This window comes from Nerophis ophidion, linkage group LG01 (genome assembly GCF_033978795.1).
Source record: "Nerophis ophidion isolate RoL-2023_Sa linkage group LG01, RoL_Noph_v1.0, whole genome shotgun sequence".
NCBI classification, from domain to species: Eukaryota; Metazoa; Chordata; class Actinopteri; order Syngnathiformes; family Syngnathidae; genus Nerophis; species Nerophis ophidion.
In genome coordinates, this window is record NC_084611.1 from 45,927,818 (window position 1) to 45,945,151 (window position 17,334).

At 43.0% G+C, this 17,334-nt stretch overlaps 1 protein-coding gene across 3 annotated transcripts in view; it reads right to left on the reverse strand.

Moving 5' to 3' along the window:
• Positions 1 to 17,334, reverse strand: part of antxr2a (ANTXR cell adhesion molecule 2a) — a 116,319-nt gene that overhangs the window by 51,309 nt on the left and 47,676 nt on the right. For all 3 annotated transcript variants that reach the window (XM_061904951.1, XM_061904952.1, XM_061904953.1), the window contains exons 13-16: positions 11,692 to 11,742; positions 9,219 to 9,308; positions 2,044 to 2,214; positions 1,900 to 1,980 (exon numbers count right to left, since the gene is read on the reverse strand). In XM_061904951.1, the coding sequence (XP_061760935.1) occupies positions 1,900 to 1,980; positions 2,044 to 2,214; positions 9,219 to 9,308; positions 11,692 to 11,742 (393 nt within the window). The remainder of the gene's footprint in view (positions 1 to 1,899; positions 1,981 to 2,043; positions 2,215 to 9,218; positions 9,309 to 11,691; positions 11,743 to 17,334) is intronic.

Sequence of the window (17,334 nt, forward strand, 5' to 3'; positions counted from 1 at the left end):
CATCTGGCAATCTGATGGACCAGTCTGGTTTTGGAGGTTGCCAGGAGAACGCTACATTTCGGACTTTATTATGCTGAGTGTGAAATTTAAAGTCCTACTGAAACCCACTACTACCGACCACGCAGTCTGATAGTTTATATATCAATGATGAAATATTAACATTGCAACACATGCCAATACGGTTGGTTTAGTTTACTAAATTACAATTTTAAATTTCCCGCGGAGTTTCTTGTTGAAAACGTCGCGGAATGATGACACGTGCGCGTGACGTCACGGACTGTCAGTAAATATTAGCGCAGCACTAATTGCGGCTAAAAGTCGTCTCTTTTCATTGCGCAATTAAACAGTATTCTGGACATCTGTGTAGCTGAATCTTTTGCAATTTGTTCAATTAATAATGGAGAAGTCAAAGTAGAAAGATGGAGTTGGGAAGCTTTAGCCTTTAACCACACAAACACACGGTGATTCCTTGTTTAAAATTCCCGGAGGTGAAGCTTTACTATGGATCAGAGCGGTCAAGCGAACATGGTTCTCGACCACTTGTCAACCGGCAGGTTTCGGTGAGAAAATTGTGTTAAAAAGTCGCCTCTTACCGGAGATCTGTGGAGTTTGCGCCGTCGACTTCCCTCAGACACTGGCCTCAAGACACCCGTGGACACACCCCTCCGACTATCAGGTACTATTTAATCTCACTAAAACACTAGCAACACAATATAAAGATAAGGGATTTCCCAGAATTATCCTAGTAAATGTGTCTAAAAACATCTGAATCCGGCCCAATGCAATTGGCTTTTTTTTTTTTTTTTACTTTTTTTTTTTTTTTTTTAGTCCTTTGCTATCAATATCATCATCCACAAATCTTTCATCCTTGCTCAAATTAATGCGGAAATTGTCATTTTCTCGGTCCAAATAGCTCTTGCTGCTGGAGGCTCCCATTAAAAACAATGTGAGGAAGTGAGGAGCCCTCACCCATGTGACGTCATCGTCTGCGACGTACGGTAAAGACAAGGCTTTTTTATCAGCACCAAAAGTTGCAAACTTTATCGTGTATGTTCTCTACTAAATCCTTTCAGCAAAAATATGGCAAAATCCCGAAATGATCAAGTATGACACATAGAATGGACCTGCTATCCCCGTTTAAATAAGAAAATCTCATTTCAGTAGTCCTTTAATGAAGGAGGAATTATGGTGTGGGGTTGTTTTTCAGGAGTTGGGCTTGGCCCCTTAGTTTCAGTGAAGGGAACTTTGAATGAATACCAAAACATTTTGGACAATTCCATGGGATGGCACTTCAAGGTTATATGTGAGTAAAGGCAGGTGGCCAAATACTTTTGTCAATATAGTGTATAGATACATTTTCAAGCCCTGTGAGATATATGATGGCGTCCTGGGAGTGTCTACTTGGAAGTGTGACAAAAGGTCATCTTCTGAGAGGTCTATGACACATTGACGGGGCCCAGAGGACGCCTGGGTCTGGCAGAGCAGTGGGCGCTCAGACTTTGGCCCCATTTCTCAATTGAATCGCAAAATGAATAAAATCTCGGAGAAGCTCTCCGCGTAGCAAGGCAAACTGGTGATTCATTTGCGGGCAGGAACAAACGACTGGCGCAAAGCATAACAATCATTATCTCCAATTGGGCCCCTGGCCGGGTCACGTGTGGACATCTCAGGAAGATAGGAAGAGGCTCTACAATCACTTATTTGAGGACAGCTTGGGATAATGGCTATGTTCCGCAACGCTGAACACAGAACACACACCCATGGACTACTACGACACACATACATCCCAGCCGGGATGATGGACTACGGTATAATGGAGTAGGGTATGATGGACTATGGTATGATGGACTACGGAGCGCTCCAGCCCTCCATTGCAAGTCTGTAGTTTGTCCCACCTACCTGGTCAGCAGAGGTGGGCCGCATGAGGGACACTCGGTCGTACTGGCGTCGCAGCAGAGCCCACAGAGCATCAAGACGCCCCTGGAGGAGGAGAACATTCAGGATCTTGTAGAAGAAGAGAAGACTACTGAGGTGTTGACCTACCTTGATGGGCGTGTACCACTTGTCCTCAGGTGGATGGTAGTTGTTGCCGGGCTTGGAGGTTGGCCTCTTCACCATGGGCTCCTCCACGTCCTCGGGGATGGAGATGACGGCGTTCTTGGCTTTCTCCAGGCGGGCCCCTTCCTCTGTGGAGCCTTTCTCTCCCCAGCGCACCTGCAACCATAGTACCGCCAGGTGAGACCGCCACACCTCAGGCAACCATAGTACCGCCAGGTGATACCGCCACACCTCAGGCAACCATAGTACCGCCAGGTGAGACCGCCACACCTCAGGCAACCATAGTACCGCCAGGTGAGACCGCCACACCTCAGGCAACCATAGTACCGCCAGGTGAGACCGCCACACCTCAGGCTACCATAGTACCGCCAGGTGAGACTTCCACACTGCAAATGCTTTTGCCTCGCACGTCCCCTCCCCCGACCATTTAAGCCAACATTTTTTTCCTACTCTTTAAAGCCTGCGGCTTATAAAACCGTGCAGCTAATTTAGGGATTTTTCTTCGCTGATGGCCATAATGCAATTATTAAAAATGAAAAAATAAAAAAACACCACAGTAAGAGGTGTGTTATTGTTTGTGCAATTGCGCCATCTTTTGGCCAATTAATAAATAATTCCTTCCATTTAGAGCTTTGAACAGGAAGTACAAGTCTCGTTTCATCTACTAGCCATCCATAGCGTTACCACTCATATGGATTTTTCCTTCATTACTCCAAGTAACGTTTGTGAGTTTTACAATATAACTAAAACTATTCTGACACACTAAAGCATCCCATGTGTGATGTGTGTAGGAGTGTGCTCATGCATATTTGTACTTGCTATCCTAATGTAATCAACCTAACCTTTTTAGCATTCGCTAACACGTTTACAAGTGTCTCTGTTAGCATGATTAAGTTACAATAACATTATTTTTGTATTGTTTCACTTTCACAAATTCCTCAGTAAATTCAGCAAAATGTCAGCATGGAGTTATTGAGTCTGTTTAGCTGATTGGAGAGCTAGCTTGCGCAGCTGGTGGCTCCATGACCATGACTTCAGTTTTGTTTGATCACCCGTTTTACTGCCCACTTACAGACACTGTTTGGAAACAATTCAGGCATGTAAATAAACATTTACAGAATATTTATGTGTAAATAAGTCATTCCACAAGGTATATACTTGCGGATTATAGTCCGCTGCGGCTTATATATGGAAAATAATTGTTTTTTTCAAAATTTAGTTGGTGTGGCTTAGTATATGTGAAAAACATGTTTTCCCTTCCAAAAATGTAGTGAGCGTGGTTTATACATGAGAAATATGTTTTCTCTCAATAAGTATTGGGTGCAGCTTATATATGGAAAAGTTTTTTGTTAGTTAGCGGGTGCAGCTTATATACGTAATTTTTGATATGTGTGTTTTGATTTACTGGCTGTGGCTTATACATGGAAAACTATTTTACCTTTTAAAATTCAGTGAGTGCCCTGCGATGAGGTGGCGACTTGTCCAGGGTGTACCCCCCCCTTCTGCCCGATTGTAGCTGAGTTAGGAAACAGCGCCCCCCGCGACCCCAAAGGGAATAAGCGGTAGAAAATGGATGGATGGATGGATGGGCTTGTATGCAAAACAATTTTTTTTTCTTTTACAATTCACTAGGTGCGGCTTATATACGGAAATGTTTTTATTTTTTGAGGGGGCGGCTTATACCATATTTCCTTGAATTGCTGCCGGGTATATAGTATGCGCCTGCCTAGAATTACTGCTGGAGCAAACTCGTTTCGCAAAATATTATTCTTATTAGCACATGTCTACAATCTCCGCCAGGTCAAACTCGTTTCGCAAAATAATTAGCATATGCCTAGAATTTCCGCCGGGTCAAACTCGTCACGTCACGAGTGACACTTCACCTGTCATCATTTTCAAAATGGAGGAGGCTGATTTCAATCATTTGAAATCGCATAAAGGGAAGAAGATTAAGAGCTATTCAGTAGGATTTAAGGTCCAAGCTACTGAATATGCTAAAAAGAACAGTAAGCAGCTATGTTTTATTAATATACCGTAGCTGCGTGTGTTAAATATGAGTCATTAAATGACTCCCGCCTCGTGGTGGTAGAGGAGGCTAGTGATCCTTCTTGCGACTACTCGGCTGCAGAAAAAGTGACAACAAGCAGCAAGAGTGATCAGCGATCGTTTATTTTTTTCCTCTCGCTTGCACTTTTAACATGGAGGATTACATATCTAAAATAAAACAGTTTTCTAAACTGGACTTTAAATCGAAGCAGGAGGTAATAAAAGAAGATCTCCATCGAGACAGAGAGACTTTTAAAACTTAAGAAAGATAAGGAAGACTTCTATAAACAATTTATCGAGGCTTTTGATCAGAAGGAGCTGCGCATGGACTTCATTTATAAGTAAAGGTAAGACCATAATAACGCTTTTTTAAAAAAATGTGCTTTTCATGATGGTATCCTTACATCACACACAAATTTATAAGCGCAGACCTAAATTTAGCGCATGCCTTTGGTAAGTGCCGGAGTGAGAGGAGGTTTTAAAATAATTAGCGAATGCTTGCCTTTACCGCATGCCTTTGGTAAACGCTGGAGTGAGAAGAGGTTTTAAATGAATAAGCGTCCCGGCGGCAATTCAAGGAAATACAGTATATGGTATTGTTTGTTTGTGTTGATTTATTGGGTGCGGCTCATATATGGAAAACTGCTTTTCCTTTTAAAATGTAGTGAGTGTGGTTTATACATGAGAAATATGTTTTCTTTTCAAAGGTATTGGGTGCAGCTCCTATATGGGGAAAAAAAAACATTTATTTTAAGATTCGTCGGCTGCAGCTTTTCTAAAGAAATATTTGTCATTTTAATTTTATTTTGACGGTGCAGCTTATATGCAGGAAAGTAATTTGGCCTTTTAAAATTCATTGGATGCAGGTTATATCTGGAAAGGTTTTTTGGGTGGGGGTTTTGGAGGGTGCGGCTTATAAACAGATTTTTTGTTTGTTTGTTTGACTTTATTGGGTGCAGCTTGTTTATGGAAAAATGTTTTTCCCTTTGAACATTTAGTGAGTGCGGCTTATATGTAGAAGCTATTTTCCCCCTTCCAAAATGTAGTGAGTGTGGTTTGTATACGGCCCATGATGAAGGTGTCACATGTTGAAGGTGTGCAGCAGGAGAGCACTGACTAATGAGACAGTAGTAGGTTCATGTACACAACATCAAGAGGAGCCATCTCCTCATGAATAAAAGATTCCCCGTGTTGGAGGTGTGGAATGTGGCGACAGGTGGACGTGGACACACCTTGTTGGGGATCAGGTGACAGCAACAATCAAGGAGAAGAGGGGAAGAACCCTCCCTCAGAGGAGGAGATGACAAGCCATGTCAGCTTCAATCTTTGATGGCGGCCATGTCATGACGCGGTCGGGACCCGACCACCAAAGACAGCCTGTCACGTCAGACTCGTCAATGCAGAGACGAGGAACTGGGCTAACTTCTGGCGCCGGGGAAAAGGCCAACATCAGCACTTTTTTTCTTGACCTGCTTCAGGCCCACACATGATTCCTTCCCCTACGCCTTTTCACTACAACTTGGAGGCACGCACGGCACTATGGTGTGCCAGGTGTTTGATGCACCGCCTGAACAACCACAAATTGGATAACTTCTCGGAGAAGCTTTCCACTCTGCAAGGCGAAAATATGCGAGCTGGAATGGACAACTGGAGCAGACAAACCATTGGAATGTGTTTTCTCGCCCTAACATAAACATCCATCCATCCATCCATCCATTTTCTACCGCTTATTCCCTTTCGGGGTAACGGGGGGCGCTGGCGCCTATCTCAGCTACAATAAACAACATAAAACAATACTTGGTCCTGACACCCAAAGATGTTCTGAAAATCACTTCCCTCTTCTACAAAAACACTTCATTTCACGTTGGGGTAACAAGTAGAGTGATGTTTAGGCTTATAGACAAAACACATGGACCACCCCACACCTTCACCGCTATGTGTGTATACATGGGGTATTGTACAGGACCAAAAGCCGCCGATATATACCAGATTTTGGACATTTTTATTTACATACCTTCATTGGTGTCTGTGACACGGCAGTAAAACAGCTGATCAAACAAAACAGAAGTCATGGTCATGGACCCACTAGCTGCGAAAGCTAGCTCTCCAATCAGCTAAACAGACTCAATAACTCCACAGTGACGTTTTGCTGAGTTTAATGAGGAATTTCTTTAACAATACAAAAAAAATGCCATCGTAAGTTAGTAATACTAACACAGATGCTCGTAAACGTGTTAGCATATTAGCTGATGCTAATGACACTCCTACAGACATCACGCATGGGACAGTTTAATGAGTAAGAATTGTTTTAGTTATATTATAAAACTCAAAATGGCTGCTTGGACTGATAAATTAAGACTCTGTACGAGTAGTAACGCTATGGACGGTTTCTATTTCGGTTTAAGGCACAAGTCAGGATGTATCAAAATCTATGATTTATAGGGTTAAACATGCAACATGTGTTAAAAAGGCTAGCATAAAATGTTAGCATGTTAACGTCAGCCTGTTACAGCAGGAACAGTTAGCATATTTGCAAGATCGCGGAAAGTATCAAAATTCATTATTCTTAGGTTCAAACATATGAAATTGGCTAAAAAGCTTGCATAAAACATGAGCATGCTAGCATTAGCGATAATAAGGGGAACAGCTGGGAAAGAATCATGTGGACAACGGGAGTAATGCTGGCTGAATGTACTGTGCTTTTCTTTGCATGACCCAGTCCAAACAACCTTCCCTAGTCATGGTGCCAGGAAAAAATTTTTTAAATATCAACCAACACAAAAAGTCAACACACAACCCAACAAACCAGTGGAATCCATTGCAAGGCATGATGGGAAAATTGACAAAAACTCTCTCCACATGTGACTTAACAAGGTAGGACATACTCTTAGTATGCAGTTATAATAAATACATATACATACATACATACATACATATAAATATATATATATATATATATATATATATATATATATATATATATATATATATATATATATATGTATATATGTATGACACATACATACACACATATATATATATATATATATATATATACACGTATATACATATACATACATATATAAATACATATATATACATACATACATATATATAAATACATATATATATACACATTAACATACATATATATAAATACATATATATATATACATAAATACATATATATATATACATAAATACATATACATATATACACACACACACACACATATATATATATATATATTAGGGGTGGGCAAATTAATGCGTTAATTACGAGTTAACTCATCAATCTATTAACGCCGACAATTATTTTATCGCACATTTGCGTATGTTGTTTACATGCTTTTATTTTGTTAACGCCTTTTCTTATAAAGATGGTGGTGCCCAGACGGGCTTCGGCGTGGAGGGCCTGTTGGTAAAGATGGAACATTTGGCAAAAGTACCGGACAATTCTGCAAATTTCATGGCTGGCTTACAGCGTGGTCTCTCCGGGATCACTTACGACCGCCAAACAATTCTGGATGTGGATAGATCGGGCCGTTTTGGACTGAATGACGCGTGCTTGCTAGACCGGCTAGCTAGCATGGGAATACTTTGCCGGCTACATCCAGCGGCCTGTGACGCAGCGGAGTATATGTGTTGTCCGTCTATTTATGAATAATGCAGACGAGGACTGTTGGCTAAGTTCTTAATGTTTACTTTCAGAGTGTGCATATCACAACATACAAGATGCCGTCATGGCGACACAACCTATACCGGGCTACCGCGCATGCTCGTCACTTCTGTTGCATGCTGGGTAGGGTAGTTCTTTTTTTCCCTGGCTCATAACATCACAATGTAGTACCATGTATATGATGCGTTCAGTTTATCAAAGCACCAAGCAAACAATCGGAAAATTCCCATCATATCAATTCCTAGATATGGTCATAATTATTTTAAGTGCACTACGCAGAATAAACACAACATTATTAATATTGCTACTACGGATAATTCAATCAAAAATTCCCTAAAACAGCCCACTACCTATAATATAGGTTTTTTAAACATAAGATCCCTGATAAAAAAAATGTTCCTGCTGTTACCTCAGAAATTCCCTGTTCGGATGTTATGATTGTGGCTCAGAGATTTGTATGTAGATTATATTTATTTTCCATAACAAACAGGATAACTTAAATACCCTGCCAGTGGTAGTAATAAGCTTAAATTTTGTATTTACATTTTTTGAGTTGATTTTCATAAAATATGCTATTTAACTGCTACTGTTTAACAAGGACTGATTTGAATTGTGTTTGCACAACAAATGTTTTGGTGCTTTTGTTCATGTGGGAGAATATTCCAATAAAGGTGCACTACACACTACTTTTGAATTCATTATTGGGCTTTGCGTATACAATGCAGTTAATCGCGATTAATCAGAGAAAAGGTGCGATTAACTTCGATTAAAATGTTTAATTGTTGCCCAGCCCTAATATATATATATATATATATATATATATATATATATATATACACACACACATAGACACACACACACACACACACACACACACGTATATATATGCGATCCCCAACCTATCCCCAGGTGCATGTCCAAAGACATGCACCTGGGGATAGGCCCCTACCACCTCCAAAGACATGCACCTGGGGATAAGTTGATTGGCAACACTAAATGGTCCCTTGTGTGGGAATGTGAGTGTGAATGTTGTCTGTCTATCTGTGTTGGCCCTGCGATGAGGTGGCGACTTGTCCAGGGTGTACGCCGCCTTCTGCCCGATTGTAGCTGAGATAGGCACCAGCGCCCCACGCGACCCCAAAGGGAATAAGCGGTGGAGGATGGATGGATGGATGGATGGATGGATATATATATATATATATATATATATATATATATATATATATATACACACATATATATACACACAGCTAAATAAATAAATAAATGATAAATGGGTTGTACTTGTATAGCGCTTTTCTACCTTCAAGGTACTCAAAGCGCTTTGACACTACTTCCACATTAGCTATTGTGTTTGCTGTGAACTCACCTCCATGCTGTTGCCCCTTATAAGGTAGCTGCTAATGCTCATATAAGGTAAGTGCAGTGAACTCACCTCCATACGCTTGATGCCTCCGGCTCCTCTTCCTCCGTAGTAAGAAGCATCCACAGTCGGCCATTTCTTCTTGGCCAGTGGCTCGGGCTCCTGGAGTTAGAGGAGGAGGGCCACGTGAAGTGAGAAGAGGGGGGCCACATGAAGTGAGAGGAGGAGGGCCACATGAAGTAAGAGGAGGGGTGCCACATAAAGTGAGAGGAGGAGGGCCACATAAAGTGAGAGGAGGGCCACAAGAAGTGAGAGGGGGGCCCCATAAAGTGAGAGGAGGGGGGCCCCATAAAGTGAGAGGAGGAGGGCCACAAGAAGTGAGAGGGGGGCCACGTCAAGTGAGAGTAGGGCATGTGAAGTGAGAGGAGGGGGGCGACATAAATTGAGAGGAGGAGGGCCACGTGAAGTGAGAGGGGCGTCATAAAAAGTGAGAGGAGGGCCACGTGAAGTGAGAGGAGGAAGGCCACTTGAAATGAGAGGAGGAGGGCTACATAAAGTAAGAGGAAGAGGGCCACGTGAAGTGAGAGGAAGGGGGCCATTTAAAGAGAGAGGAGGGGGACCACATGAAGTGAGAGGAGGAGGGCCACATAAAGTGAGAGGAGGGCCATATGAAGTGAGAGGGGGGCCACATAAAGTGAGAGGAGGAGGGCCACAAGAAGTGAGAGGGGGGCCACATGAAGGGAGAGTAGGGGCCACATGAAGGGAGAGTAGGGCATGTGAAGTGAGAGGAGGGGGGCGACATAAATTGAGAGGAGGAGGGCCACGTGAAGTGAGAGGGGCGCCATAAAAAGTGAGAGGAGGAGGGCCACGTAAAGAGAGAGGAGGAAGGCCACTTGAAATGAGAGGAGGAGGGCTACATAAAGTAAGAGGAAGAGGGCCACGTGAAGTGAGAGGAGGGGGGCCATATAAAGTGAGAGGAGGGGGACCACATGAAGTGAGAGGAGGGGGACCACATGAAGTGAGAGGAGGAGGGCCACATAAAGTGAGAGGAGGGGGGCCACGTGAAGTGAGAGGAGGCCCACATAAAGTGAGAGGAGGCCCACATAAAGTGAGAGTAGATGGCCACATGAAGTGAGAGGAGGGGGGCCATATAAAGTGAGAGGAGGGGGACCACATGAAGTGAGAGGAGGAGGGCCACATAAAGTGAGAGGAGGGGGGCCACATGAAGTGAGAGGAGGCCCACATAAAGTGAGAGTAGATGGCCACATGAAGTGAGAGGAGGAGGGTCACATGAAGTGAGAGTAGATGGCCACATGAAGTGAGAGGAGGACGGCCACTTGAAGTGAGAGGAGGGGGGCCATATAAAGTGAGAGGAGGGGGGCCACATAAAGTGAGAGGAGGACGGCCACTTGAAGTGAGAGGAGGGCCACATGAGGTGAGAGGGGTGCCATCTAAAGTGAGAGGAGGAGGGCCACGTGAAGTGAGAGGGGTGCCATATAAAGTGAGAGGAGGAGGGCCACAAGAGGTGAGAGTAGGGCATGTGAAGTGAGAAGAGGGGGGGCACATAAAGTGAGAGGAGGAGGGCCACGTGAAGTGAGAGGGGCGCCATAAAAAGTGAGAGGAGGAGGGCCACGTAAAGAGAGAGGAGGAAGGCCACTTGAAATGAGAGGAGGAGGGCTACATAAAGTAAGAGGAAGAGGGCCACATGAAGTGAGAGGAGGGGGGGCATATAAAGTGAGAGGAGGGGGACCACATGAAGTGAGAGGAGGGGGACCACATGAAGTGAGAGGAGGAGGGCCACATAAAGTGAGAGGAGGGGGGCCACGTGAAGTGAGAGGAGGCCCACATAAAGTGAGAGGAGGCCCACATAAAGTGAGAGTAGATGGCCACATGAAGTGAGAGGAGGGGGGCCATATAAAGTGAGAGGAGGGGGACCACATGAAGTGAGAGGAGGAGGGCCACATAAAGTGAGAGGAGGGGGGCCACATGAAGTGAGAGGAGGCCCACATAAAGTGAGAGGAGGCCCACATAAAGTGAGAGTAGATGGCCACATGAAGTGAGAGGAGGGTCACATGAAGTGAGAGTAGATGGCCACATGAAGTGAGAGGAGGACGGCCACTTGAAGTGAGAGGAGGGGGGCCATATAAAGTGAGAGGAGGGGGGCCACATAAAGTGAGAGGAGGACGGCCACTTGAAGTGAGAGGAGGGCCACATGAGGTGAGAGGGGTGCCATCTAAAGTGAGAGGAGGAGGGCCACGTGAAGTGAGAGGGGTGCCATATAAAGTGAGAGGAGGAGGGCCACAAGAGGTGAGAGTAGGGCATGTGAAGTGAGAAGAGGGGGGGCACATAAAGTGAGAGGAGGAGGGCCACATGAAGTGAGAGGGAGGCCACACAACGTGAGAGGAGGGCCACATGAAGTGAGAGGGGGGCCACATAAAGTGAGAGGAGGAGGGCCACATAAAGTGAGAGGAGGGGGGCCACATGAAGTGAAAGGAGGGCCACCTGAAGTGAAGAGTAGAGTCATATATCTATGTTGGGTACTCACAGGGGGTGGGGGGCGTGAAGGAGGGGGCGGTGGAGGCGGGTCTTTGATGACCTGCAGAGAAGAAAACAAAATGTCAGCAAATGGGGTGACAGGTGACAGATGAGTCATAAAGCAGGACTACACGCACCAACATGATTGTTGACAGAGAGTCTTTGGGGCCAACGTCCCGTTTGGCTCTTAATTAATTGGACGGGCTTCAGTGCTCCCCTTCCCCCCCATCTCATAGTGCTGAGCAGTTCATTAGTGCCAACATGATGGTGTGAGAGGGGGGGGAGGGGGGGGGTGTCTGGGCTCACTTTTAACAGATACTAGTCCAAATAATACAACAAGTGCCGCAAACAGGTGACATGTGATCATGACTAGTGATCATGTGATCATGACTCGTGATCATGACTAGTGGTGATGTGATCATAACTAGTGATCATTTGATGACTAGTGGTGATGTGATCATTAATAGTGATCATGTGATCATGACTAGTGGTGATGTGATCATGACTAGTGGTGATGTGATTATAACTAGTGATCATGTGATCATGACTAGTGGTGATGTGATCGTGACTAGTGGTGATGTGATTATAACTAGTGATCATGTGATCATGACTAGTGGTGATGTGATCATGACTAGTGGTGATGTGATTATAAGTAGTGATCATGACTAGTGGTGATGTGATCATGACTAGTAATCTTGTGATCATAACTAGTGATCATGTGAGAATGACTAGTGGTGATGTGATCATGACTAGTGGTGATGTGATTATAAGTAGTGATCATGACTAGTGGTGATGTGATCATGACTAGTAATTTTGTGATCATGACTAGTGGTGATGTGATCATAACTAGTGATCATGTGATCATGACTAGTGGTGATGTGATTATAACTAGTGATCATGTGATCATGACTAGTGGTGATGTGATCGTGACTAGTGGTGATGTGATTATAACTAGTGATCATGTGATCATGACTAGTGGTGATGTGATCATGACTAGTGGTGATGTGATTATAAGTAGTGATCATGACTAGTGGTGATGTGATCATGACTAGTAATCTTGTGATCATAACTAGTGATCATGTGAGAATGACTAGTGGTGATGTGATCATGACTAGTGGTGATGTGATTATAAGTAGTGATCATGACTAGTGGTGATGTGATCATGACTAGTAATTTTGTGATCATGACTAGTGGTGATGTGATCATAACTAGTGATCATGTGATCATGACTAGTGGTGATGTGATCATAACTAGTGATGATGTGATCATGACTAGTGATCATAACTAGTGATCAAGTGATCATGACTAGTGGTGATGTGATCATGACTAGTTATCATGTGATCATGACTAGTGGTGATGTGATCATAACTAGTGATCATGCGATCATGACTAGTGGTGATGTGATCATAACTAGTGATCATGTGATCATGACTAGTGGTGATGTGATCATGACTAGTCCTTTTCTTTCAATGTGTGATTGAGTGAACACAATAATTAATTGAAAGCACTGAGACTATTGATCATGTTTGCCATGTTGTTATTGTATTGTTAATACATGTCTGTTATGTGTGTATGTGTGTGTGCGTCTTCTCACTTGCTCTGTGGTAAGCTGCTCTCAATGTTGCTGTGGTTTTCCAGTATTATTGTGTATTATAGTAAAACATTTCTGTAAATACTTTTCTGAAAATGATTTTTAGAAATGGGATGGATACAATTCACGTTTGTTTGTTGTGTATTATTATTGTGTATTATTTGTTGGTATTATTAGTCATAATAAAAACATTAAAAAACTGTTATGAATTGTGGACATTTTTGGGTAAAGTATTGCATATTTCGCATTTTTCCTTAAACAAAAAGGTCGATTAAAAAATATTAATACAATATTACAAACTTATAAATGATAAATAAATGTAAAGTTGATCTAGAGATTTAGGCTTCTAAAGTTAAAAAGAAAAAGTTCGTCCTTTAAATAAATTTTTGAAAAAGACTTTAGAAATGAGATCGATACAAATCATGTTTTGGATGTCATATTTGTTATAAATAATATATGAAATAATGAAATATATATATATATACATATTTTACACATATATGTAGATATTTTATGAATGACATGATTGAAACTGATGAATGGATTAGGACTACTGAGTACACATGTGTTTACTACATTAGTATCACACACACACACACACACACACACACAATCATGCTTTCATTTCAGGCCTGATGTTTGAGTTCTCGCTAAATATCAGAAGGAGGTCAGGAGGTCACTACATTGGAAAGACCTGCCACATGTTTTATGCTCTGGCAGACCAGGCGTGTTAATGAACAAGAAGTCCCATTATAAGGTGTGCAGATAGCAGCGCTATGGAAGTTAGCATGTCCTGAGGCGGTACCAGCAAGGCTACACGCCATTGCTCTCTGTGCTCCGCCTTTGAACGCAGCCTGGACTCCGGAGCTCCGCCCATAAGTCATGCAAGGAAGTGTCATGGCCGCTTATGCATTTGCTAAATTGCTTTTGCAGCGGCGGGGACGAGGAAGAGGAATGTCACGCTGCCAGCAGCTGTTTCCCACGCCATGCCGTCATTAGAATGATGAAAAACAATCAATTAGGCTTAATTCTCTCTGCTTGACACACACGCCGCTTGTAGGCAAATCCAACATGGCTGCCAATGCGGGATCACACCCTACTAATTACCTGCACATTTAGGACATATTGTGGCAGAAATACAACACCTGATGGACAGATGGGATTACCACGCATGCACACAGCAAAACCACAGGACATCACGGTCACATGACCAGCCAGGGAGGCGGGGCCGCGTGGGAACGTCCATGATCCGTTAACATGCTTGTCTGAACTTCTGTTCTTGGATGGTAGGAACACAAAATATATAACATCTGAATCACAAATCATATATATATATATATATATATATATATATATATATATATATATATATACACACACACACATATGTGTTTAGAGGTACATATACAGTATGTCTATATATATATAATTGTATATATATATGTCTGTATATGTGTGTATATATATATATATATATATATATATATATATGCATACATACATACACACATATATATACATATATATACACGCACGCACACACACACACACACGCACACACACAAAAATGCATATAAAAATCCACATGCCATACAACTTCACATTCAGCTACCAGTCATTGTTTTACTCAATGGTAAATCAATTCATATATATAATAAAAATATATTTAATTTTTTTTTTTTTCTCATAAAAATCTGTATTTAATTTTCAAACAATCTCCATTCAACCAGGAGTTTCTAACTGTAACTTGTGTCATTATAATTATTATACCAAATGACACATGATAGGTGCCCAAATATCAATAATTGAATCAAATATTCATAGTTAATATTTCAAATAGGAGTCTAAATAAAGTGTAGTATTGAATCAAATATTGTAGTACTATTTCAAATGTGGTGTATATAAAGTGTAGTATTGAATCAAATGTTGTAGTACTGTTTCAAATGTGGTGTATATAACGTGTAGCATTGAACCAAATATTGTAGTACTATTTCAAATGTGGTGTATATAAAGTGTAGTATTGAATCAAATATTGTTGTACTATTTCAAATGTGGCGTATATAATGTGTAGTATCAATTGTGATGAAGTAAATGTCACTTTGTCGTAATAAAAGGTGTGACTGGACGTCACCTGCGCGTGACGCCAGACTTTTATTTTGAAGGCGCAAGTCACCGCATCTCGGAGGGCGGCCCCTTTGATCGGAGCCCAGGGCGCTTTCATTTCCAAATGAAGGACAAAGAAAGAAATGACGGCTCCACAGCTTGTGTGACCTCTGGGCTGGCGCGGCGCCACGCGGCGAGAGCTGGTGCCTCATCCCGCCTGGCGAAGGCTGGCAGAGCGGGGGTTTAAATATTAACAAGGCACACATGGCGCCAGCAGCTCCTGCACCAAGACAAACATGCTGCTGGCCAGACATGCTGCAGGGCTTTACATTTTAATGCCTTTGTTGCCTTTCCAGAATATGCTTCCATCTCCACGCCAGGTGACGTCCGGCGCTCAGGGTGTTTACCGCGCCTCTCCACCCAGGAGAACAGGGAATAGCGCCGACACCGGGAAAAGACCGCCATCTGTGCCCCCCCATTTTAGCCCCAAATGCTAATCTGCTGTGGATTTTTCTAAAGTGGCTGCGACTGTTTTCCAAAGGGCCCGCGGGCGGAGGGACTAAGTGCCAGCCTCACACAGCACCACCTTCACACACTATTGGTGCCTCCATCCAGTGTCCAGAGCACCACCTTCACACACTATTGGTGCCCCCATCCAGTGTCCACAGCACCACCTTCACACACTATTGGTGCCCCCATCCAGTGTCCACAGCACCACCTTCACACGCTGGTACCTATTGGTGCCTCTATCAAGTGTCCACAGCACCACCTTCACACACTATTGGTGCCCCCATCCAGTGTCCACAGCACCACCTTCACACGCTGGTACCTATTGGTATCTCCATCAAGTGTCCACAGCACCACCTTCACACACTATTGGTGCCTTGTTCAAGTGTCCACAGCACCACCTTCACACACTATTGGTGCCTCCATACAGCACTCGTACCTATTGGTGCCTCCATCAAGTGTCCACAGCACCACGTTCACACACTATTGGTGCCTTCATCAATTGTCCACAGCACCACCTTCACACACTATTGGTGCCTCCATCAAGTGTCCACAGCACCACCTTCAGCCCACTGATGTCAGTCAGATCCAACATGGTCACCTCTCACAAACACTCTCTGCCTGTCTTACTCTCTTACCTTGTAGCATCTTGTCATGGTCACTGTCTCCCATATATATATTATATGTGCTGTTGCCCATATAAGGTATGTACCGTCGACCATATAAGGTATGTGCTGTTGACCATATAAGGTATGTGCTGTCGCCCATGTATGGTCGGGCTAATGCCCATATAAGGTATGTGCTGTCGACCATATAAGGTATGTGCTGTCGACCATTTAAGGTATGTGCTGTCAACCATATAAGGTATGTGCTGTCGCCCATATATGGTCGTGCTAATACCCATATAAGGTATGTGCTGTCGCCCATATATGGTTGTGCTAATACCCATATAAGGTATGTGCTGTGACCATATACAGTATGAGCTGTCACCCATATATGGTCGTACTAATGCCCATATAATGTATGTGCTGTCGACCATATAAGGTATGGACTGTCGACCATATAAGATATGTACTGTCGACCATATACGGTATGTGCTGTCGCCCATATATGGTCGTGCTAATGCCCATATAAGGTATGTGCTGTGACCATATACGGTATGTGCTGTCGTCCATATATGGTCGTGCTAATGCCCATGTAAGGTATGTGCTGTGACCATTTCGGTATGTGTTGTCGCCCATATATGGTCGTGCTATTGCCCATATAATGAATGTGCCATCGCCCATATAAGGTATGTACTGTCGACCATATAAGGCAGCGGTCCCCAACCTTTTTGTATCCGCGGACCGGTCAATCCCTTTTTTTTTTCTTTTTTTTTCTTTGTCATGAAAAAGGGAGGTTTTTGTGGTTGGTGCACTAATTGTAAGTGTATATTGTGTTTTTTTTATTTAA